General features: G+C 35.0%; 1 protein-coding gene across 5 annotated transcripts in view; it reads left to right on the forward strand.

Annotated features, from left to right (window-relative positions):
• Positions 1–26,004, forward strand: part of LOC145283573 (equilibrative nucleoside transporter 1-like) — a 234,456-nt gene that overhangs the window by 85,862 nt on the left and 122,590 nt on the right. For 2 of the 5 annotated variants that reach the window (XM_080132491.1, XM_080132490.1), the window contains exon 15: positions 16,644–16,705. The exons of 1 other annotated variant lie outside the window; for it this stretch is intronic. In XM_080132491.1, the coding sequence (XP_079988617.1) occupies positions 16,644–16,705 (62 nt within the window). Of the gene's footprint in view, positions 1–16,643; positions 19,471–21,529; positions 22,118–26,004 lie in introns of those variants that run through there. 2 more of the 5 variants (XM_080132489.1, XM_080132488.1) reach the window with 2 other exon arrangements.

Below are 26,004 nucleotides of genomic sequence, written 5' to 3' on the forward strand. Positions count from 1 at the left end.
CAGCTTCTTTTGGGACACACTATATATATATATACATATATATATATATATATATATATATATATATATATATATATATATATACTAGCAGAAATACCGTCATAAAGTGGGTTTACAAACAGCGTACAGAAAATGGACTAGGATTGATGAAAGTATGATAGGTTATGAAAAGGTTGTAAAGAGATAGGTTTTGATACTCAAAAATGTTACCCTAAGCAAAATATGATGAAAGTAAAGATAATTTTCGCGAAAATATAATTTTTATATCAACTTTGTTTCCATTCGTAGCCAAGAGTAACCAACAAAATGATGTTTCCTTACAAAGAGAAAATGTTATATATATATATATATATATATATATATATATATATATATATATATATATATATATATATATAAATGTTTAGAGGTACAGAATTTATATATGGTTTTAAATAAAATGGTAGGCGGAAGTTTCTCGAGAGCTCTTTCGGCTATCATCTCTTCAGGAGCAAATCGATAGCAATCTAAATAATATTGTGGCGAAAATAAAGAGTTCTATAGGGGAACTTATTTAATGTGCCAACGTACGGGGGCATTAATTAAATTTATTTACGTTTAAAAAAACGATTAAAAATGTTGGCACAACGAGGGAGAAAAAAAAAAAAAAAAAAAAAAAAAAAAAAAAGCGGGAGAAAAAATTCAAAGTTCCCCAAAGAGAAACAATGCGTTAGATGTTTCTTTTTGCCGGCACAAAGAAGGTTGACGCACCGCAATAGAGACAGCCTCCAAAATCTTTAAATGGTTTTTGGAGTCCGCTCTATGTAGCACCTCGAACCAATCTATTTTATATCTATCGGCACAGCATGGGTTGTCAACCAAATGCTGGCCAATAGCAGAGTCCAAGGCTCTTTGGGGAACTTTGAATTTTTTCTCCCGCTTTTTTTTTTTTTTTTTTTTTTTTTTTTTTTTTTCTCCCTCGTTGTGCCAACATTTTTAATCGTTTTTTTAAACGTAAATAAATTTAATTAATGCCCCCGTACGTTGGCACATTAAATAAGTTCCCCTATAGAACTCTTTATTTTCGCCACAATATTATTTAGATTGCTATCGATTTGCTCCTGAAGAGATGATAGCCGAAAGAGCTCTCGAGAAACTTCCGCCTACCATTTTATATATATATATATATATATATATATATATATAAGAAATAAATCTTACCGTAGTCAATAAAAGTTACTTTTATGGTAGAACAGTTCATTGGTTTGTATTTTTAAGTAGTTTGTAATTTTTTTTAAATTCACGAACCGAATCGCAGCGACTTTGAAAAGGATATCCCCGTTTTCAATTTGATGGAGCGGCACCTGAACATTCTGTGTTAACAATTTAAGAGAGTTCCGTCAACGTAAGGAATATTTATAAACATATTTTACTGTTTTCCGTTATTTTGTGATTGAGAAATATTCGATTATCGCATGTGTAGTTTATATACAAATTCATTTAATTAGTAATCGCCTCAAATTTCGTTTTAATTTCGGTTCGCTGAAATTATTTCAAGTAAAAAGCATTAAACACTATTAAAAAAACATGAACTGAACTTTTATTGACTATAGTACCATTTATTTCTTGTATATTTATTTTTTGGGTAGGCGTTTGTTGGTTTTCTGCTAAACACTCTTACTAAATAATATCGACGAAATATCGAAAAACAAAGAAACAAAAGCAGTTTTGAAAAATAATGAAGCCTTACTTACTTTAGTAAAATAATCTGAAACAGCAAAATGGGATATTAAAAAAGGTAAACACGTAATTACTTTAGTTTTTGAAAGCAAAGAATCGATATAAATATGAATAAGAAGAAAATGGGGCCCTTTTCATGCAGAATAGCTTCATTTAAGTTTTACAGTATTGAACGGTGTAGAATTGCGCCGTCGGATCCAGGGTTGTACTATTGTAATGTAAAGAACACGCATAAAAGGTTGTAATCAAGTGAATTCATTCTAGTACACTGACAAAAAAGTGTAAACAGATATATAAATAAAAATAAAAAAATATAATGTATAGGTTTTTAAAAAGACACGATGACTAGTAACGATTTTATTTTTATTATTTATCTATTTTCGAAAGAGTACCATGTGCAAGTGGTGACGGAAAAATAGTTATGCAAAATGAGTGCCGAGAATTGTCTAAAGTTCGATTTTTTTTGCTTTTACTTTAATAAGAACGTTAATTTATGAGGTGAATTTATTCAACACAATATGATTCAACTCAAAAAAATAAATAAAAGCTAACGTGAATAAAGATTAAAGTTAAAGTGTTATTGTGGACCCCCATCCCTTTTAAAAAGCCTTGTTAAACTTTGTGATATATTTATGTCTATGGCGGTCAGGTGCGAACGAACACCCAATAATTTTATTATACCATATTTCTTCAAGCTGAAACATAATTATGAAAGTATACTTAGGCAAATAGATATGAAAGGTTTGTGTTAAAGTTTGTGCTATATTCCCATTGAGTACAGGCACGAACGCAGACCCCACAATTTTATTATACTATCTCTATTTAAGTTGAAACATACTTATCAAAGTATTCTTATATACATCTATATCAAAAACCCTTGAAAACCTTTTTTTTTTAATAATTTTTCATTTCCATCATTTGGGGGCCAGGCGCGAAGGCAGACCCCACAATGTTTATGGACCACCGTTCTACCAGATCAAACATACCCATTCCTGGTCCTCGATACATCTTCTATCATTATATGTAATCAGTTTTTTTTTTAAATCGTCAACCATATCATGGGATGATGCAGAAAAGTCTATGGAGACGGTTACAAAATTTCTAGAAAAAAGTCCTTACTTTAGTGACAACTATGTTTTGCAAGCAAAGGCACTCAGTAGAGATATAATCATGAGGAAGCTTCAGAACTAAGAAGTTGTAGATTTCGTGAGAGCTTACGGAATAAAATAGCAGCGCCAGAGAGCTCAATAGAAATAGAAACTGCAATGAGACTCATTCAATGAATAAATAGAAAAAACTGTATTTTACATAAATGTATGATTTCTGAAAATGATAACTTAGGTAATAAATACCTAACAAGTAAGAGTAGATTTACTTTATTGTCAATCTTTTTATTTCTGGTAATAATATTTCACAATTCTTCCTTGCAATATATCGTAAACTCAACTTAATGTATACTTGAAGTATCATATAGCAATGAATTTTATTTACTATTTCTTAATTTTTAGAAAATTAAAGTTAACTGCAGCACATTTTTATCACGAATTATAGAAGTTATACTATATATATATATATATATATATATATATATATATATGCATAATGTTTTTATATTCTTATTTGCGTCAGGTAATTAGGTCTTTAGGTCATTGATGCTATATATTTCAGCTAATTATCTTCTCGTCAGACGTCTGTTTGCGTTGTAGATTTTCTTAAATAATTTTCCTACTTGTATAAATCAAGCTGCAATTTTATTAGGATATAATAATACGAATATGGCTTACACATTATAACCATGCACTTAATAATATCATTAATGTAACTAAAATCTGTAATTGTTTATTTTACATAATAAATGTTTAACTTAAAATGATATATACAAAGATTCTGTAATTGTTAAAAATAATAATTAACTAATGTTTGTTCAACTGTTTAAGAAATATAGAAAAAACTCGTGTTCTTTCAGATCTTAGTCAATTCTTAGGTCGGAGTCTTTCTTTTTTTTGTTAAATATGTTAGGTAATTTCTATAAAATATATTCATCATTAAATAAAATGATCCCAATAAGAGAATGATAATCACTATATAATGTACAAAACAGAAATGTAATTTAATAGCATTGGAATTTTTACCTATAATAAAAGGGGGATGAGAAATTACTTTAAAAAAAGAAATCATACAAATATGTTTACATAGAATTAGTTATATTTTAATGTATAAATCGTAGTGTAAAATTTGAAGATAAAACTGTTATTCATTTCCCATATAATAAATGACTGCAGAAATTCCCATATGAACCAAAGCATCGTAGGTTTGTAACAACAGGTGCCACATACAAATCCATTACCGCTAAGCTAATAGTCACTATCACATGTAACTTTCGAACACCATTTTGGACACAATAAGTCGTGATAATGAAATTATACTTTGCATTCTACGAGTAACATCACTATAATCGCAACATCCTTAGATAAAGTGCCCCCATTTTCTTGTTAAAAATGTATTCCTACCAACACTACGAGTTTTGTACCGGCACGAATTTTACATGTTTCATAGATTCTCTGATTACACCACGCTATTACATACATAAAACTAACATTCATTTTAAAAATCCGATTAATCTAATAGATAAATCTCACCTGTCTGTTTAAATGTATATATATATATATATATATATATATATATATATATATATATATATATATATATATATATATATGTATTTAAGTCTATATGGGTATATGTTTGCCTAAAACCTTCGACACAGGCGCGGATTACCACGAGATCGGTATCGTTTTGAAGCTCGACCGATTGGACAACACATTTCGAAAAATTAGCTAAACACATTAATTCCCTCACCCTCAACTGAGCAGTTTTCTACAAGGAGGACCAATTTTTTGCTGACATTTTTGCAAGTCATTCAAACCTCGCATCAACAACGTCGCAGAAAACACGTTATTTCGACCGCCCGTGATATCACAAGAGCGATAAATGCGTATTTTTTCACCACTTTTTTCTCTGGTGCGTTACGGGTTCGAGGCTGCTTAATACTCCTATTTAATTTCGCTCTGAATTTTGCTTTGTTTTTTGCTCAACCAAGTCCCTTATACCCACCTCGCCGTTCTTTTCGTCACGAGTTCGAGCTTGCCTGCCTACAACTACTTTTTTTTTGCTAAACACACACCTATAAAAATCCGGGCAACTCCGGCCACACAGGCTTGTCTATAATATAAATCTCACCTATGTATTAAAATTTATGTATGTATGCGTGTTTGCATGTCTGCCTAAAACTTTTGACAGACGCGTTGGAACGTGACAAAACCAGTATCGTTTTTAACCCCTAACTTTCGGATGACAAATATCGGAAAATTTGCCGAAAACATTGATTACTCCATCTCAAGGGCAATTTTCTATAAAGAATTCTAAATCTATTTTTTTTACACAGGGATCACTACTTATCAAGGCCCGGGAGCCACTCAGGGATAAGGGTTATTGCAAGTAAATTACGTTAGTGTGAAGATTTGATGAAGTGTTTACTTAAGGATGCGGTTCATTAGGAATTTGTCAACATTGGACTTGAAGAAATCCAAGTTGTAGTCCGGTGGGAAGCAGGGAGACGGAACAGAGTTCCACAGGCGGGCAGTTCTAAGAAAGGAGCTTTGTTCATGGAATCCGCGTTTTGATTTAGGCACAGATATAGAGTGGGGGAAAATTTTCACAGTGGATTCAGCTAGACGGGTGTTTTTCGTGAAAGATTGGCGAGGGGGACCAGAGATTGGAGTTCAGATGAGCACCTGCCATGGAAATAACGATAAAACAAAGATAGGCTCGCATCGTCGAGAGAAAAGGGCATCCCCCACTAAGCCACGAAGTCTCTTTTGTACTCTGTCAAGCCAGGATAGGCTGTTTTAGCAGCTCCTTCCCAGCTATGGCAACAGTATTCCATCCTTGGACGTACTTGGCTTTTATATAGAAAGAGAATGGCATCAGTAGTGAGATATCTTCTGGAGCGGTAGAAGGATCCCACCATCTTTCCAGCGACCATGGCAACAGACTTGATGTACGTGTTCAATTTCAGATCAGGAGTAAAGGTCAAACCCAGAAGCTTGTCAAAACACGGGGCCTCACCCAGACGAGAGCCATCCATCACAAATGATGCCAGATGGGGATCAGAGCGTTTAGATGACAGAAGAACTTTTTAAACCTCAATTCTCTATCCATGCATTGAATTTATGCATATCTACTCTCATTGAAATAGATTATTTTATATATGAAGTCGATCGCTTGAAATATAAAAACCCGAATTGTTAACCATGTATCACTTAAAATGCTTCGTAGTCGATAAAAGAAAAAGACGCACGGACCTTCTAACCACGTGTCACTTAAAATGCTTCGTAGTCGATAAAAGAAAAAGACGGACGGACCTTCTAACTGGTAAATATTTTAGCCATGAAATTGTCTTGATTTCAGATTACGTATTGCTCCCATTTCTTTTCAGTCTAATTGCCATTACTCAGTTTTGAATTTAATTCATGCCTGGCTAAGTAAATGTAGTAAAATCTTAATGTGACGACGTTCAAAATCTATTCAAAATATATAAGCAGAATATTGGTTTCTTTCCGTCTCCTTCTCGTTAAAAAAGAAGAGGAAAGTTCCTACTGGACGACCTCAAATATAAAGTGAGCCCCCCCCTCCAGTCCAATGATGTGGGATATAAAGGGTAGAAAATTCCTTAGCGTCATTTGCACGGTGGCCGAAGAATCCACACCTCGAAGATGTAACTTTAAGCTAAGTACATTTTTATGTTCATTTTTTTAAAGTCAATCAAATCTAACCCTCATTTTTCGTTTGTGTTCATATCATTCTATGTAGTTATATTTTATTTTTATTTCTCACACATCTTAACCATTCTTAATTCACTTGTTTTAAAACAATTTTCTGACTAATTTTTTCTTTCTTTTTACCATGTCACATCGAGGTAATAGCGGGGAGGAGAATCCCTATTAGCTCATTTAGATGAGAGAATAACTTTTTAAGGTACGATACTTAATATTAACAGCCATGGTAAGATGCAAAAACGAAGTTAAATTAAAAAAAAAAAAATTTAAAAATTAGAAAATTAAAAAAAAAAAGTGCCCCCAATTAACTTTCACTATATTTCGTAACTGAAATAAGCAGTATCTTAGCTGTGATACTACTGCTATTTTTCCTGAGTGGATGCTGTGCTCTGTGCCTGACCTTAATGTCTGCCTATGAACACAGAATATGAATTCCGAATTGCCATGAACTAGTTCTTGTAACTGGAAAAAACACCTAACCACCAGCTACGAAATCCCAATATACATTTTACCTCCAAGACGACCACGTCTTTCTAACCTGTATGCACAAAAAACCTTAACTGAAACTCCAACTCCTTATGGAGATCTGTTATTTGTAAGTTAATAACCCCTGCCTATTGAACGCTAACAATCTGCTGCTTCCCACCAAACCGCCACTTAACTCCTACATTGCACAGCGTTTGAAGTGGAATCTTTAACTTCCAGCCCCTAACCCTCACAGTCATCACTAAACATCTATACAATTCTACCTCTTAAACGTGCATTGGAGTTTATTCCTATTCCAGTTAGGTACTTAACAGCCAAAATATGTACTCGGAAGCAAACCGCACTGCAGTACATAAGTATGTCTCCTCCTAGATAGCTTTGCAACGATTAATACGAAACTGAACTAATGCTCCTTGTTATGCTAAATGTCCATGACTCTTACTTGAAAGCTGAAATTATCTTCCCTCAATAATAGAAACAGACTTTGCACCTTCAACTTTAGTCGCATCTACTAAAAACTTATTTACCTAATTACAAAAGGATCAAAACTTACTGTTTTATCCATACTATATTGCACTCGCATCTCAAGCCATCCTGCCATCTAAAACATACTTTGGGCACAACTCATAGTTCAATTCTGAACACCTACTCACACTTTAATGTTATCCTAGACCCAAGCTAACATGAATAAAATAATATATATAATATATATATATATATATATATATATATATATATATATATATATATATATATATAAAGGGAAAGCCTCAAACCACATTATCTCCTTTCTAACAATCCTTCTTACAATCATAGTTGCTTACACTGCATGAGCTCTACTCACCCCCTTTATCCAGTAACAATGAAATAGCAATGTCCCTAATTCACTTTGAGGAGTGTAACTATTCAGCAGATATATAACCTCTACAAACTAACGCAGTAACATAAACTAACAACGCGGGGTCACAGAAATACCTGGATTAGAACCCAGGCGCGGAGCAAACCCTCTCAGTGCTCACGGACCCAGCAGATCTTTCCAGATCATCCGTTTAGGAGAAGGAAAACTCTGAAACTAAACCAAAGGGGAGGGAGGCCTCTTCAGTCTTGGATGACAAACTTCCAAGAGCTGGTGACTCAAACAAATTACTGGTTTTCCCAGCTAAGTTTCTTAAGGAGTAGATAGGTTCTGTCTATCGCCCGGCTTCCGCACTCCTTCTTTGCCTATTAGTCAGGCGCAGAAACACTATCACAGTTATTCGACAGAAACACCCAGTGGTAGATCTTTTTTTCTTGTCTAGGGCGATGAACGCCGTTTCCCCACTCCCGACACACCCCACCCCTAAAACTGGGCACTTGAGAGTGCTTGAGTACCATATATGCCTGAGCAATTAGATTGGGTTGACCTTCCTCTGATGGGTTGAGGGTACAGGATTGACAGTTACTGGCTGCTGTTTCCGACTGGTAGTACATGTGCCCTAACTCTCTGGTAGCGCTTAGAGCGGGTGCTCCATCAAAAGTTGTATAATATCGGGATGATTGTAGTGGCATGTCGCGCATGGAAAGGGACCCTGCACTCATCCCTAGTGGGTTTTCCTGAAACCACAGTCCTAGTTGAAGGAGGGTCAGCTGGTGGGCGACTTGTGATGCATGTGTGATACTCTGCATAACCTCCTGCTCAGGTCCCCCTTACCTAACTGTAACTCGTTAAAAAAATATGATGACAGTACAATCTAAAAATAAGCTTAAACCAGGCTTAGGTTCAAACAAATTATTGTATCTTTTCCTCGTGACACAATGTTAGGTTAAAGCACAAAATAACAACAGTGCATGATAAAATACCGATATAAAGAATGGGTTGTTGTTTAGGCACGGTCTATTCATTTTGCCCACGGTCGCTAGGTACTGGGCCCGCAGTTGCTCCCGCTTACAACTGCATTTTAATTGTTTTTTTTTTAGAGGTACGGTGGCGGTCATACTTCCACCTAGCAACACCGGTACACGGGCTATGCTAGTATAATAATAATAATAATAATAATAATAATAATAATAATAATAATAATAATAATAATAATAATAATAATATAGTTGAATCATTTAATTGAAACGTACTCAGTTTGAATATACCAATCGGAACATGAATTTCGAAAATTTTGAAAAAATCACAGCTCAATTATTGCCTTTTTTATTGCATTTCAGAGCATATATAATGTCGGCAGTTTTACAAAAGGTAACCATTATAATATTGTTTCGTATTGCTACTAACGAGAAGCGACGGCAGAGCGTGTTGGTAGCATAAACCGTTTATGTTGTTCAAATAGTGTTTTCATAAATGTTTTTTAAAGTAAACATCTTATTAGTACGTGACTAAATATGCAGCAATAAAATAATTGCGCATACTTGTTAGACGAAATACGAAAAAAATATTGTAATGGCTACCTTTGGAAAGTAATAAATGACCAAGATAAACATATTTGGAGAATGATATATATATATATATATATATATATATATATATATATATGTGTGTGTGTGTGTGTGTGTGTGTGTGTGTGTGTGTGTGTGTGTGTATAAGAAATGTAAAAATACCAGCGGTGGTTGACGTCATGTTTTGAGAAAAATAGAAACACCGAATGAAATTATTAAAATACTGAACGTTTCGTCCTTATTTCAGAGGACATCTTCAGGATATTGTAGTAAAAATGCAAGAAAAGAAAAAGTCATAGATCGTACGAAAAAGTGAACAATATTCCAATCAAAAAATGCCTTAATCTACTCCACAAGCACCTAATCAAAATTAAAGCCGACCTACCTTTTTCCTCAGATACACTAATACAAATCATAAAACTCATCACTGATAGAACCTACTTTCAGTTTAATAATTCTTACTACAGACAGATATTTGGACTCCCTATGGGTAACCCCCTTAGTGGTGTACTAGCCCGCTTATTCTTAGAATTCTTAGAAACCAACTCTTTTAAACACAGACTTCCTAAAAACTCCACATATTTTAGATATATAGATGACATTCGTATTTTTCTCCCTAAAACACACACAAGTAGAAAAAATTAGAAATAAATTAAATTCAGTGGAACCATCTATAAAATTTACACATGAATCCGAACAAGACCACCCCCTAGCTTTTCTAGACATACTCCTCATCAGATCAGAAACCGATCTGAGTTTCAAAGTACATAGAAAGACCACACACAAAAACGATTATATTCATTACTACTCGCACCACAATGATAAGATAAAGACTGGCATGATTATTGGTTTTTTCTTGCGTGCCTTTAGAATATGCAGTCCCCAATATCTTAATGATGAATTTCAATATATTACGAATGTTTTAAGAAAACTACAGTATCCATCCTATTTCATTTCTTACGCAAAGAAAAAAGCTACGAAAATACACTATAACATAAACAGACAAAAAATAAAACAAATTCCTCACTATTAAACAGACATCTTTTCATTCCCACCCACACCAAAAATACAAAAATCTACGAGACTCTTAATAGACTTGGTTCTCACTTGATACAAACAACTTCCTCAACAATAAAACAGACATAAAAACTAACAAGCACTCTCCCAAAACCCTCACATCCGATGCCGGTATATAGTCCATCCCATGTAACAACTGTCAACAAGCGTACATAGGTGAAACACAGCGAAAATTGAAATTAAGACTTAAGAACACAGAAGAGATATAAGGAATGGTAACGCCCTACATACACTCTTTTGCCATTCTGCAGAACACGATCACTCATTTAATTTAGATCAAGCGAAAATTATTAAATACGTGATAGATAGAGCTAAAAGAAGACTTTTAGAATCAGCACTAATATTAAATACTAATACTATTACGCAAAGAAAAGGCTTCTACCATTTAACCCCTAGCATAGGGAAAATAATAATCAAAGAACAAAATATCAAAACCGTTCCTGGCTAACCGTTATTCCTTAAATATTTCAGCAAAATGAATAAGTTTACAGGAGGAAAAAAAAAAAAGAAAAAAATGTACATATTTATTTTAACGCATTTTTAAAATTGTATATATAGACATCGAACAACCCAACCTTCCCATTCGCACACATATGTTTGTCCTTCCCGACATGGGAAGGATTCAAAAACTGTTCTCTTTTTCGTACGATCTATGACTTTTTCTTTTCTTACATTTTTATTTCAATATCCTGAATATGCCCTCTGAAATAAGTACGAAACGTTGATTATTTTAATAATTTCATTCTTTTTTTTCTATTTTTCTCAAAACATATATACATATATATATATATATATATATATATATATATATATATATATATATATATATATATATATATTGGCTTATAAACATAAAAAACGGTTTCAGTTTAATATTATGTATATAATAGGCTGGACAGTGCAAATGTGTTATTAATTATTTAGTGTTTTGAAGCGAATTTCACTAAAATGGATTTTATTAGAGATAAATATATCCCACCTTACTTTAAACTAAAATCATCACTAATTTTCAGATAGCTCATTGTTAGGTAATGTGTCAACCATAATAAAATCTATATAATTATAAAATTCAAATGACCTTGTAACGGGTGTTGTAACCCAGCATCCGATATACGACTTCTCGTTTCGCATGCGTACATAAACATAAACCCATAACAGCGTAAGAAAAATGGGTAAATTGTCGTTGTAAAATGCTCTTATGGTTTTCAACGAGTTAAAGTACATTTATTTGTAAGAAAATTGCTTTAAAATAACTTAAACGTAACACGGAAATGAACGATTTAATGAAAAAAAAAAACAGAAAATATTAACAATTTTTTATTTGGATAATTTAAACGCGAAAGAATTGGGACGCTGAAAACGTACACAGTAAAACAATACGGGTTATTGTTGCGTTGATTATTTATTTGTAACGGAAATTTTAAAAAAAAACAGATTTTTGGGTTTATTTATTTATGTTGGTAGTGTAAATGCGAAAATATTTTTTTTTAATAAAGTAAATCAGTGTCGTCTGTCAATTTTTTTTATGAAGGTCTTTACAGAGTTTCTTTCTTTAGTAGTTCCGTGTTTAGGATACCACAGTACCACATCACTGACGATCTCATCTTTTCCGCTGTAGCGACGCCGAACATATCGTGTACTTCTTTCTCTTACTCTTTCTCTTATTACTGAAGAGATCCTAAGCAACCGATCATACAAACAACAAATAGTTTCAGTTAAACACTATCCGCACCATTTTAGTGTAAGTTCTATCTAACTTACTTTCAAGTATTTTTTTTACTAACAGCCAATACTGCTTTACTATAAAGATACTTCGTCTCCACCTCAGCTGTAAAAAAAGTTTTCTTGATCTGTTCCGAGAGGGCAGATTTCCATAGACCTCTCAGTCGAATTAGTGCACCCAAAGCCATGGCTATTTTTATGTGGACATCTTTTTGGTGGATGCAATATGACTGCTGATATATTTTAAATTAACCATTATTTGAGTGGTGTTCTTTCTTGTGTTTCCATTGGGACGGTTTGGTGAATGGGCACTTATTCTGGCTTAGTTGCGTTTGTATGCAGTTCAATCACGACAGCTGATTCTCCCAGGATATGTAGCAACTTTTGTGCATTAACATTGTCATCAGCTAACAAAGCAAGATAATCAGTGTAATCGACATCGGTCATCTTCTTTACTGGGTATCGTTAGCTTCTTGCTTAAGACAATGTTAGGCATTATTTCCTTTATTGATCAACAGAGTGTTTTAGTGCGAATTGCGACAGATCACACATAAAAATGGAGCCAGAGAATCACTCTCTCGTACGTAGACCTTTATTTAAAGACGTCAGTGTCGATGTTCAGAGAGCGCACTTACTATAGGATCATTATTGCTGAAAGAATTTCTTCGGTGTTACCATATCTCAACAAAGTATATTTCCTTTATTCTCTGTGAACAATGTCAAAAGCTTTCGCAATATCTATAAATAGTATTTTTTTACATAGAAGTCAACACTTATCAGGGCCGGAAGCCACTCGGGGATAAGGGTTATTGTGTGTACAGAAATCGATTGGATATTATCGTAGTAATCGTTAGTATTGGAGATTTGATTAATTGTCTTGCTTAAGAGGGCGATTCATCAGGAATTTGTTTATGTTGAACTTGAAGACATCCATGTTGTACTTCGGTGGGGGAAACAGAAAGACGGAAGAGAGTTCCACAGGCGAGAACTTCTTTTTAGTTTTGGCACAGTTAAAGAGTAGGAAAAATTCTTGACAGTAGTTTCAGCTAGACGGGTGTTTTTCGTGAAAGATTGGTGATGGGGGGACCAGGAATTGGAGTTAAGACGAGCACTTGCCATTGAAGTAACGATAAAACAAAGAAAGGCTCGCAACGTCTCTTCTGTGGGAGATAGGTTGCAGGAAAGAGAAAAGGGCATCCCCCACTAAGCCACGAAGTCTATTTTGTACACTATCAAGGCAGGATAGGCTGTTTTCAGCAGTTCCTGCCCAGATGTGGCAGCAGTACTCCATTCTTGGAGTACTTGGCTTTTATATAGATAGAGAATTGCATCAGCAGTAAGTTATCTTCTAGAGCGCTAAGAGGGTCCTACCATTTTTACAGTGACCTTGGCAACAGACTTGATGTACGTGTTCCATCTTATGTAAGAGTAAAGGTCAATCTCAGAAGAAGAGAGCCATCCATTTCAATTGATGCCAGATGGGGATCAGAGCGTTTATGATAGAAAGATAGGAGCTGTGTTTTAGATGCAGTAAAAGTAACTATCCACCTTTTTCCTCACTGTACTCTGCGCTCAACATCAGAGTAGAGAGAATCAGAGAGAACGTTGTCGTTTACGGCCTTAAATGTGTTGCCATAGATGGTCGTGTCATCAGCATAGATGTCAACGAACGATTTAAGTATGTGTTTTGGGAGATCATTGATGTAGATCAGGAAGAGAGTTGGGCCAAGGATAGGCCCCTGAGGGACTCCAGCATTAATACTGAGGGCCTCTGATTTCTGCCCATCAACCACCACTTGTATGAGCCTATCAGGGAGAAATGATTTAATAATTGAGAAAACATTTCAAGTTATACCGTAGCTAGAGATATTGTAAAGTAGGCCCTTATGCCATACCTTATCGTAGTAGTCTTGTCGGTAGAATTTCTCCCTCAATAATTTTTCTCTAAGAATATAAAAGAGAAAAACGTTAAAATATATAAATAACCAAAATAAAATAAATGTAAAAATTAAATTAAAAAAATATGAAAAAAATAAACTTATATATTTAGACTAGTTAAAACTATGATTAAGTAAGTATATAGGAGGTTTTTCTTTAGAATAGGGTTTGTAAAATTCTAGCCACTAACAAATATCTTATTTTTTCTTGATTACGTTCGTAGATTGATTTCTCAATGAATAGTGATGTAATTTAAAGTTCAATAAGATGTTTAGAAAATAGCATATGCACAAATAATTCATATTTGAATTTTTATATTCTTTATGTTAAATAATTAATTAAAAATAATTTTCAATTATGGAAGAAGAAATACACGGGTATATCTTAGGAAAATTAAGTTATAGGTCTTTTAGTTTTTTAATTAAATGAACATTTCATCGTTGGTAAGCCTTAAAAATTAGATTTAATAAATATTTTATCTAGTGCTAGGAAATAACAAAAACACGTTTCGGTCGATATAACTTTCTACTTTCGTCAGATGTATTTCGGAAACTTTCACGAAATTTCGAAGGGAACCCTTTATTTCATTCAGGGGGTCAACTTGTTATCGTTCCCTCAACCATAACTGAATAAAGATCCAAAGTAATTCGCAATAGTAATTTTATATGAGGATTTAACAATAAAACTTCAGAAAAATGTCACTTTCAGGATTGGAATTTTCCCAGTACATTAACCACTTAGCCACACGTTTTTTCGCGGAAGATGAGACATGTTTTACATTTTCGCCCTACGGAAAATTATTGTAAAGTTTTATATTTGTTCAGTGGAGTTAATTATTAATTCAGACGTCATTTTTTGAAAGTTAAATGCACCTGTTTGTAAATAATATGAGTGAGATTCGTTCAAGGTTTTTTCTTTATAATGGAGCGAATGGTGTTCAATTATTTATCTTTTAACTATGTATTTCCCAAAAGAATATATAAACCGCACATTTGTCGTCAGAAAGGCAAGAAGTACTTTTAAAACTGCTAAACAAATAATTTTTACGCGGAAAATTTTCCGGTTTGTCTTCCTACTCACGATTAAAACTTGTAAGCGTAATAATCATATATTTCGAAAATATATTTATTCTTGAATATCAGGAGTCAAAAACCGTAGCAAAATGTTAGTCTCGATCTCAAGTGTTTTACCTTTCGTATCGTTACAGCGACGTACATCGTGTTCGGTAAAAAGCTCGCATTCATTATCGCCAGTTTGACTGTTCGACAGATCTTGATTGCTGGGACCTCAGGCGTGACGTCAGTATTTCGAGTTTGACTCTACTACTAGGAAAATTACGGCTCTGAACCGTCCAAGCTTAGCAGATTTAATCAACGTCTGTTACTGTGTTGCCTGACTCTTTTTCAGTGTCAAAATAAATTACAGGTCAACATAGAAAATATAGTAATTTATGCTAAAAATATGTGTTAACGTAACAATGAAACACAATAGCCATAACAGTATCTGTTTCATTTTAAAACAGTACGGTTAAAACGTTAACATAATCTAAATTTGAATAGGACAATATAATTAGACTAATTCTTCCAAATAAATTCGCAAATAATAACAGAACGAGATTTTTATTTAATCATATTTGATTATATTAAACTACTTTTGAATTAATTTCTTTTAAAAATTAGGCAAGCAGATTTGCTCACCTCCTAAATAGAGATTAGACCTCTGTAATGCTTTGGCCCCTTTTGATGGCGGTGAGGTGTTCGCTCTATGCAGTTCTAGTATGTCCACTTGTCCAGGCTTTCCTTTCTTTCTATTAAAAGGAGTTTATTAAATGCTTATCTTCTGAGGCACCCTTAGTGGGGAATGCCGAGAGAGCTGCACAGGCACTTTTTGCAGGTCAGAGTTCCCGTTTTTGGGGCACTGACTTCACAATCTCACGTTCCCCCTGGGGTAATGTTTCTTTCAGTAGGAGAGGGGGAAATATCCTGTTTGGCTACAAGTATAACAAGATTTCGAGTAATAGCAATTAATTCTATACTATGTATTCTTCAGATCAACGGATCTATAAAATAAAATTTGATAAATGTACACCAGTAGAATAACATAGATTTTAAACCCCATATAAATATGATTTGAGTCCCTGTCCACGCCCAGTGAAACATCTAAGCATATTTCAAAATCCTTAAGGCCACTGGAAGGCCGTTGAAAACATTGATTTAGCCAACATATGAATAAAATTTGATATTGCATTGACTATACCTGATCAAAATAAACACCAAGCTACATGTATGACGCCTAGCAACACCCGTTATATGGGTCCACCTTACGGACATCATACTTATGCACCGGGATTTTCTTCTCTGTTTATTTTTTGTTGTCTTTTCCATACGAATTTGACAGTTTTCGTAATTGTTTTCTCTTGTCTTCTTTTTTTGTCTGTAGGTTGTTAGATGAAGACGATGTGGCCGTCGGTGGAATGATCGTGAATATCTTCATGTTTCTAGGTATGCTTTCAGGAGGATTACTCTCTATGTTTACCCATCCATTGATCACATACGCTTGGTGACGATGTATCTGACATATCTGCTGGCTCGGAGATAGTGTGCATTCTGATTATCATGATGATCGCAAACACCATAATATAATAATTATCATCTATTTGTCGCGAGTTATGATGCCACCAAAAATAGTAAGCGAAAATGGTTACTTGTATTCAACCAGTTGTATATAGATAAGCGTTCACAACGGAGTTTTTTTTTTTGTACATGGGGGTCACAACTTATCAAGGCCCGAAGGCCACTCAGGGATAAGGGTTATTACGTGTACAGTAATCAATGAGATAGTATTGTAGTAATCATTAGTACTAGGGGGTTTGATAGTGTCTTACTTAAGGGGGCGGTATGTCAGGAGTTTTGTTTATTGGACATGAAGACGTCCAAGTTGTAGTCAGGTGGGAAACAGGCAAGCAGCAGAGAGTTCCACTGTCGTGCAGTTATAAGAAAGAAGCTTTGCTCATGGAATCTACGTTTTGATTTAATTACAGATAAAGAGTGGGGAAAATTATTGACCGTAGTTTCAGTCAGAGGGGTGTTTTTCGTGAAAGATTGGCGAGGGGGGACGAGAGATTGGAGATCAGACGAGCACCTGCCATGGAAATAACGATAAAACAATGACAGGCTCGCAACGCCTTTCTTGTGGGAGAGAGGCTGCAGGGAAGAGAAAAAGGCACCCCCCACTAAACCACGAAGTATATTTTGTACTCTGTCATGGCCGGATAGGCTGTTTTTAGCAGCTCCTGCCCAGATGTGGCAGCAGTATTCCATCCTTGAACGTACTTGGCTTTTATACAGATAGAGAATTGCATCAGTAGTGAGATATCTTCTGGAGCGGTAGAAGGATCCCACCATTTTCCCAGCGTCCCTGCAACATATTTGATGTACGTGTTTCATTTCAGATCAGGAGTAAAGGTTAAACCCAGGCTCTTGTCAAAACATGGGGCCTCTCCAAGATGGTTCCGTGTCAAATAACCGAATATGCGTTGATATGCCGTAAAGTATATAAGAACACTTTCTTAATCTTCTTCATTGTAACTCGCTGCTACTGCTTCTTATTATTATTCCTCTTCTTCTGCCTTCTTGTTTCTTCTTTTTTTTTCAGTTTGCTATGTTCCACTTTTTTATTACCTTTTTAATCCTGGAGCTCTCTATTTACTTCTTTCTATCTCATTATATTTTGCCTTCTTTTTCTTTATTTCTCTCTATGTTCTTATTTACCCTTTTCTCATCTATCTTTACTTCTTCAAGTTTTTCTTTTCCATCTTCGTCGTCTTGCGTCTATTTTCTTTTGTTTTTTTTTTCTTTTTTTCGATCACAGGCTTCTCATTTCCGATACCAATCGCTTTGCGTCTTCGATATCAAGCTATTCCTCGTTCTTCCTGTTCTTCTCTCTCTATCTCTCACATGTTGTCCTTACTTTGTCTCCCATGTGATACAAATTCAACATTTTCCTTGTATCAACACATCCACTATTTCTTCCCCCCTCTCTCGCTCTCTTTCTCCCTCTCGCTGAAATCACCACTATCTTCTTTTTCCTCACACTATATTCTGTGTCTCTTCCCCCCCTTTATCTCTTCTAGTATATTTATTTCTCTTCCTATCTTTCTGTTCAACTTTTATACAATCCTCTTTTCCTTTTTCGCCACTTTCTCATTCGAGTCTTTGCTCCTCTATTTATGTTTACCATTTTATTGTCTACGTTAATTTGCCTGTCTGTTCCTGTACTTCTTTTTCTCGCTCTCTCTCATTCCTTCTCTGGCTCTCTCCCTCCACCCCTTCACTTTCTCTACATATATATGTATATATATATGTGTGTATGTGCTAAAAAACACAAAGCCCTCGAATAATAAACGATGACAGTTCTTTCATCTGTGCCGAATCAAAACAACCGGATTTTACTGATCAAATACCTCCAGCTGAACAATTCCATTTTCTTTTCCTTTAGACTCTGTAAATACGAGTTTCGTGTGTTAAGCGATCGACTTTATTGCGCTCCATCTGTGGATTTCTCTTGAAAATTCCAAGATTTGGCTGTCATATTTTATTGCGTATCAAGTAACACAAATCAATAGATTAATAAAATGGCATGATAAAATTTGTGTAATTAGTTGTGAAATGTAAAGGAAACGAATAAAAAATACAATAAAACACTGAGGACAAAATAAAGAAAAGAACAGTATTATATTTTTCTAAAATCCCCCCACATTACAAAAACGGTGTGTTCTACCCTACCCCCACGGAGAAATAATACGTAAGGGTACTGAACAATTATTTCCGAATGATTGACATTTTAATTAATTTACATTTTTTTGTCATTGACTTTCATTTTCTTCTTTTCCTTTTTCTTTTCACTCTCTCTGCTGTGCTATTTCTTTTCTGTGGCATAACTTTCCTCATTCGATGTTTTCTTCTTTGTCATTTCTAATCTTGCCGATCACCTCTATATATCCTCTTCTATTCATTTTACTATTTATTCATTTTTATTTCTCTGTCTGCCATTGATCGTTTTCCCTTTAATCGTTTCTCAATTAACCCGTGCTCCCCTTTTCTTTTTCTTGTGTAACCGTTTCCCTTTCTATTTCGTCTACGCAACGGCACGAAAGATTTACATTCGAATTTCTACAAACTGTTATTGTAAATGTGTCTAGAAGACATTCTTTATGTGGTTTATTTTTATTAATAAAACTGATACAGAAAATTTTAAACCAAATAAAGGTCTTCATTTAATGGCATACTATACCCGTGTTAAAATTTACCAACGGAAATTTATAATTAACAAATCTAAACACACATGACACAATAATAACTTTTAATGTCACAATTGCATTTATTAATCTTTGTTGTGAGCGTTAACAATTCACTGTTGAAACCATTTTAAAACATCGTTATTAAAATGTATAATATTTCTTACTGTAGATAGAAACAAATGTTTATTAAAATGTATTTAAAATATATATTAACATATTTTTCATAAAATTATTTCAGAAATGTTGTTTCAATGCATATATATGTATATATGGTAATCCATCGCTATATACATATTTATTTATATATATTTAAAAATTATTTTAGCATAGAATTTCTTATTGATAATTAAAGTATAATTGTAGAATAATGAATTTAAAAAAATAAAAGTGCAAGAGCGTGCTGACTAGTTTTGCACCTCGCTAAACAAATCTAAAGCGAAGAATAATTAGGATTTCAAAAAATAATATAAAATCGAAATATGATGGTAAACACAAAAAAGCATTAGGGAAAATTTAAAAAAAAATGAGATACTTCATTTACTCGCTAAAAAGTTTGTTCGTCCTCACAAAAAAGTCTAGTGGTAAAATTTCGTGTCTACTTAGCGAGTATATATATATATATATATATATATATATATATATATATATATATATATATATATATATATATATATATATATATAGGGTGGACAAAAATAAGGGTCCTATTTTTAAAAATTCATAAATTCATGTAAGTTTTAAGAAGTGTTTTTCGGCCAAAATTTGTTTTGTTTATTTCAAAAAAATCTCGGAAGGGCCAGTCTACACACACATAAAGTTTGGTGAGTTTAACTTTTATTTTGTGGAAATTATTCAAATTTAAAGAAAGGACCCTAATTTTGGCCCACCCTGTACATGAAATTATGTCCATGTATGTATATGAAATTATGTATATGTATGAATATACAGGGTGTCCACAAAGTTTGGCTACATTATGGAGCAAGACTTTGTGGAAGAATTCTATAGATTATGTAGCCAGACTTTTTGGACACCCTGTATATATATATATATATATATATATATATATATATATATATATATATATATATATATATATATATATATATATATATATATATATACAGTGATGATCATATTTATTGGCACGGTAAAATAAAAGTTAAATTTTGTCTAATAAATTCTAAAAGAGGGATTAAATTAAAGAAAATAACAAAGTATATTATGTATTTTTAACTGGCCTTTCCTATGCAGCAATCGGATTTTAGAAAAAATAAATAACAAAGGAACAACAAACATAATTGCAAAAAACCCTTGTTCAAAATTATTGGCACGGCTTTGTTTTTCTATTAGTATCAGTATAATATCAATCAATTTCCGGTTTACGTGCTTTCTGAACTTTTTTATAGCCATATTATGCTTGTTTAACGCTAATTCAGTGAATAATTTTTTTCAGATAATTTTTAGATAGCAATTTATTTAAACTATTAGAAGTGACTAAATTATAATTTTCAATCGCCATGGTTAAAACTAAGGAACACAGCGAAGACGTCAGGAAGCTTGTTGTAGCATGCCATACCAATGGGGAGGGCTATGATAAGATTTCAAAGAAGCTAAACCTTCCCAAATCCACTGTTAGAGCCATAATAAACAAGTTCAAATCGCAAGGCCACGTTATGAGTTTAGAGGGTAGAGGGAGAAAAAGGATTCTTTCCCCAAGAGATGAACGGAAAATTGTTCGACAAGTAAAACAAAACCCAAGGATCTGTGTTGGGGAGATTGTTGATGAACAGAGCACCTCTGGAGTGAATGTATCTCGACATACAGTTGGTAGAGTTTTGAAGAGAGCTGGTTTAAAAGCATGTCGTCCGAGAAAGACTCCCTTATTGAAGCCTATGCACCTGAAAGCAAGGCTAGCCTTTGCAAAACGTCATATTGATAAAGATGTTGCATTCTGGAAACGTGTTCTATGGACTGACGAAATGAAAATAGAGTTATTTGGCCATAATAAAGTGTCTTATATTTACAGAAAATCTGGCGAAGCTTTCCTGCCTAAGAACACCATACCCACAGTGAAGCACGATGGAGGCAGTTTGATGTTTTGGGGATCCTTTGCTGCCTCTGGACCAGGGCGATTTGTTAAGGTCACAGGTAGCATAAAAAAGGAAGATTATGTTAAAATATTGGATGAAAACCTGAAAGACTCTGCTAAAGAGCTCTCATTGGTCGTCGTTGGTGGTTCATGCAAGATAATGACCCAAAGCATTCGGCTAAACTGACTAAGAAATGGCTTGAGGACAATCATATTAATGTTTTGGAGTGGCCATCACAAAGCTCAGACCTTTATCCAATTGAAAATTTATGGAGAACATTAAAATTGAGGGTAATGCAAAGGAAGCCTAAGAATCTTATTCAATTGGAGGATTATTGTCAGGAAGAGTGGGCTAAAATTACTACTGAAGAGTGCAACAACTTGGTTGTAAACTATGAAAAGCGACTGAGGAAGGTAATCAAGGCAAGGGTTTTTTGCAATTATGTTTGTTGTTCATTTGTTATTTATTTTTTCTAAATCCGATTGCTGCATCGGAAAGGCCAGTTAAAAATACATAATATACTTTGTTATTTTCTTTAATTTAATCCCTTTTTTAGAATTTATTAGACAAAATTTAACTTTTATTTTACCGTGCCAATAAATATGATCATCACTGTATATATATATATATATATATATATATATATATATATATATATATATATATATATATATATATATATATATATATATATATATATGTCTTGTTTTGTTCGTTTGAAAATTTCTACGTTACCATTTCTATTGATACTTTTAGACATTAACTCATTGGAATCTACGTATGTTTTTATGTTATTAAAATAAAAGCAAGTACAACTTTGAAGTAGGGGCTACTATCGGGGACATAATTTGCGAGGGCATTATCACGGGAGATTAGTAGAAAGATGTTTGTTCACATTACACTTGTACTTATCATGTAAGTACAGTTGGGAAAGCAGTCAGGAAGTTTCAAAGACTTTCAGTTATGAGGAAGAAACTGTTGGAGTAATAGGCTTTCTTACACATAGGGATCTCTGCTGTAAAGGGGTGGGACTTAGTTGTTTGTCAGGTTAGTCGGGGGTAGTCACGTCGAGCGGGTACATGTGCTTGCAGTTCGTCAGAGCATTCACCATTAAAATATTTGTAGAACAGGCAGAGGGATGCAACATTTCGTCGATGGGACAGAAGCTGAAACCTAGATGACAGTTCAGGTACTATCAGGTTGACGACTCTCTTTTGAACCCTATCCAGAAATGATAGACAAGCATCAGATGCACCAGTGGTGGCCTTGTAGAGGTACAGGATACTTTCAGATGTAAGTAATTTTCTGGCACGGTAGAGAGCACCCACCTTCTTTGCAGCAGCCTTGGCAATGCTCTCAATGTATATATTCCAGTTCATGTTCCATGGAAACGTTAGGCCGAGGAGTTTAAAGGATGTACTTTCCGACAGTGTGTTCTTGGCCATTTCTATTGGTGGTAGAAAAGGTTTCTTATAGTTATTGAACGAAACAAGCTTAATCTTGGCAGCATTAATGTGACCATCCATTTTTGTCCCCATTCCACTAGATTGGAGGTCATCCTTTAGTGCTTCTGCTATATCCTATGATGTGTGTTCATTTATTTTCCCCTGCTGCCTGTTATAGAGTGTAGTGTCATCGGTAAATGTACCCATCTCCGAAACAAATTTATCAGGGAGGTCATTTATGAATAACATGAAGAATAAAGGTTTAAGGATAGACACCTGGGGTCCTCCTGCATTTATATTATATTGTTTAGATGTACGACCGTCGAGGACAACTTGGATTTTCTCTTATTTAAAAAGGATTTAATTACAATATGTATTCTTCCAGTGATACCATATGATCTAATTTTTCTTTAGATCAGTTCTTTCACCAAAATTCTTGACGACTGGTACGACAAAAGCGGTTTTCCAGCAATCGGAAAAGCAAGATTCGTTAATGCATTTATTGTAAACTTTGGAGAGAACTGGAGCAAGTTCGGCAGAGCATTGTTTTATAAGCACAGCCTGGATGAGATCAGGTCCACATGCTTTTGAGGTGTCTAGGTTTTTATGATACAATGCACCTGGGAAGGGGTAATTATTAAATCGTCTAGTGTGGCGTCTATCCGCAAAGGAAAGTCGGGGAGGGAGTGGTGTGCCGGTTCCAGTGTGGAGTTGGAGGTATACCGACTGGCAAGCAGACTAAATATGCAAAATAATATTAGCTACCTATATTTTCTCTACCGCTCTCCCTCAACCCAGGACTGTACGATAATAAACAAAGTATGGAGTTGGAGGTACACCGACTGGCAAGCAACCTCATGCTTGTTTGATAGTGGGGGGATCGTTGCCTGCCTATTATTTACTACATTGTTGTAGATTTTCCAAAAACCACGGATCTATTATTTCTTTGCTTCGATGCGTTTCCTGGTGGTTTCTGTCGCTATTACTCTCTTACAATTATTTCTGGCTTCTATATATCTCTGTCTGTTTGACTGGACTAATGTCGCTTGAATCTGCAGAACGCGTGCTGCCTTTGAGCAATGGCATCTGCACAAGCAAGGCTAAACTATTGAGGAGAGTGGGGCTTGCTATAGAATTTCTGTGTGGGAACATGTTGCTCAATTGCAGTTTTGAACAATTCAATGGTCTCATTTGCACACTGTTCAGCTGGGAGAAAATAGATATTTTGTCATGGGGCATCTCTGATGAGTGCCCTGGTGGCTTCCCAGTCAACCTTTTTGTAATACTTCGTTCTTTTGAGTAGTGGGTCTTCAGTTTTAGGGCGAGAATTTAGGGTGATTTCTTCCATTATCACAGCGTGATCAGCATTCCCGAGTGGGCTGTGGGCATTTACTTATATCGGGAGATGTTGTAAGAAATAGACCTAGAAGTGAGGCCTGTTGGTTTTGCTGGTCTGGTAAACGTGTCAGGAATGTAACCGCCTAAGATAGGGAATGGGATATAGAGAAGCTATGTGTTGTGCTAACAGCTATGTCTATGTAATTAGAGAATCCAAGCCAGTTACTGTGGTGGACATTGAAGTCACCAAACACATGTACTTGTGCACTAGTATCGAGGGAGAGTGCTATATCTATTCTGTCAGAGACCTTGTTTATTATGGTACAGTCCTGTGTTGAGGGAGAGCAATAGAGAAAATACAGGAAGCTTGTATTATTTAGCATATTTAGTCGGATGGTCGTCTCATTCTAGTTTTATTTCTCACGTCAGGGGAAGGGTGTTACGAATATAGACTCTAAGTCCTTACGGAAGATTGGGAGATAACCAGGCATGTAAAAGTGGTTAGATGGAATGGAGGGGTGAAGGTTAGTTTCACTTAATGCTAAGATATCCGTGGTGTTTACATGGAGATATGATTCAACATTATCTAAGTTAGTTCTAAGCCCGCGGATATTCGTAAATGTAGGCCTCAAAAGAGGAGGCAGGTTAGGTTTCTTTGAGTTTGGTTCTGGTTTAAACGTAACTTTTGCTTGAGATGTCAATTTTGCTTAATTTAAAAGTCTCAGTCAGGATGAGGGAGTGACGCGTGCTGAACAAGTGGTGGTGCAGAATATCAGACATGCAACACAAGTAGACCATCAGCAGTTCTCACCCACAGGATATAGGCCTCACGAAAGCCCACCGAGGATGAGTGCAGGGTCCCTTTACATGCGCGACATGGCCTACAAACATCCCGATATTATACAACTGTTGATGGAGGAGTCGCTCTAAGCGCCACCAAAGAGTTAGGACCCCTGTACTATCAGTCGGAAACAGCAGCCAGGAAACTGTCAATCCGGTACTCTCAATCCATTAGGCAAAGTCAGCCCAGTCCAACTGCACCGACATATATGGTATTGAAGCACCCCCAAATTGTCCAGTTTAGGGGGATGGGATGTGGCGAGAGCGGGGAAAAACGACATTAATCGCCCTAGTCAGGAAACAAGGTCAACCATTGGGCGATTCTGACGAGTCCCTGGAAAGCACCTTTACGCCTGGCTAATAGGCAAAGAAGGAGCATGCGAGGCAGGTTACAGACAGAGCTTATCTCCTCCTTAAGCAGTTTAGGTTTGCCAACCCGTGATTTGTTTTAGTCACCAGCTCTAGGAAGTTTGTCGTCCAGGACTGAAGAGGCCTCCCTCCCCTAGGTTTGGCTTCAGAGTTTTGCATCTCCTATACGGATGACCTGGTAGGATCCACGGGTCCATCAGCACTGAGAGGGTTCGCTCTGCACCTGGGTCCTAATCCAGGTAATTCTCTGACTCCGCATGGGTAGTAAATATTAATCAGGTTTTTAGGTTAATATCTACCGAAAAAAAACCCCCCAGAAATAACGGTTATTTAGATTAACATCTACTGTAAAATTTTACTACTCGAGATGCTTAAAAGGACATTACTATGCTTTCCATTTTCAGTGTTAATGTGGGAGG

This window comes from Euprymna scolopes, chromosome 8 (assembly GCF_053919585.1).
Source record: "Euprymna scolopes isolate OS-2025 chromosome 8, ASM5391958v1, whole genome shotgun sequence".
In the NCBI taxonomy this organism is placed as follows: domain Eukaryota; kingdom Metazoa; phylum Mollusca; class Cephalopoda; order Sepiida; family Sepiolidae; genus Euprymna; species Euprymna scolopes.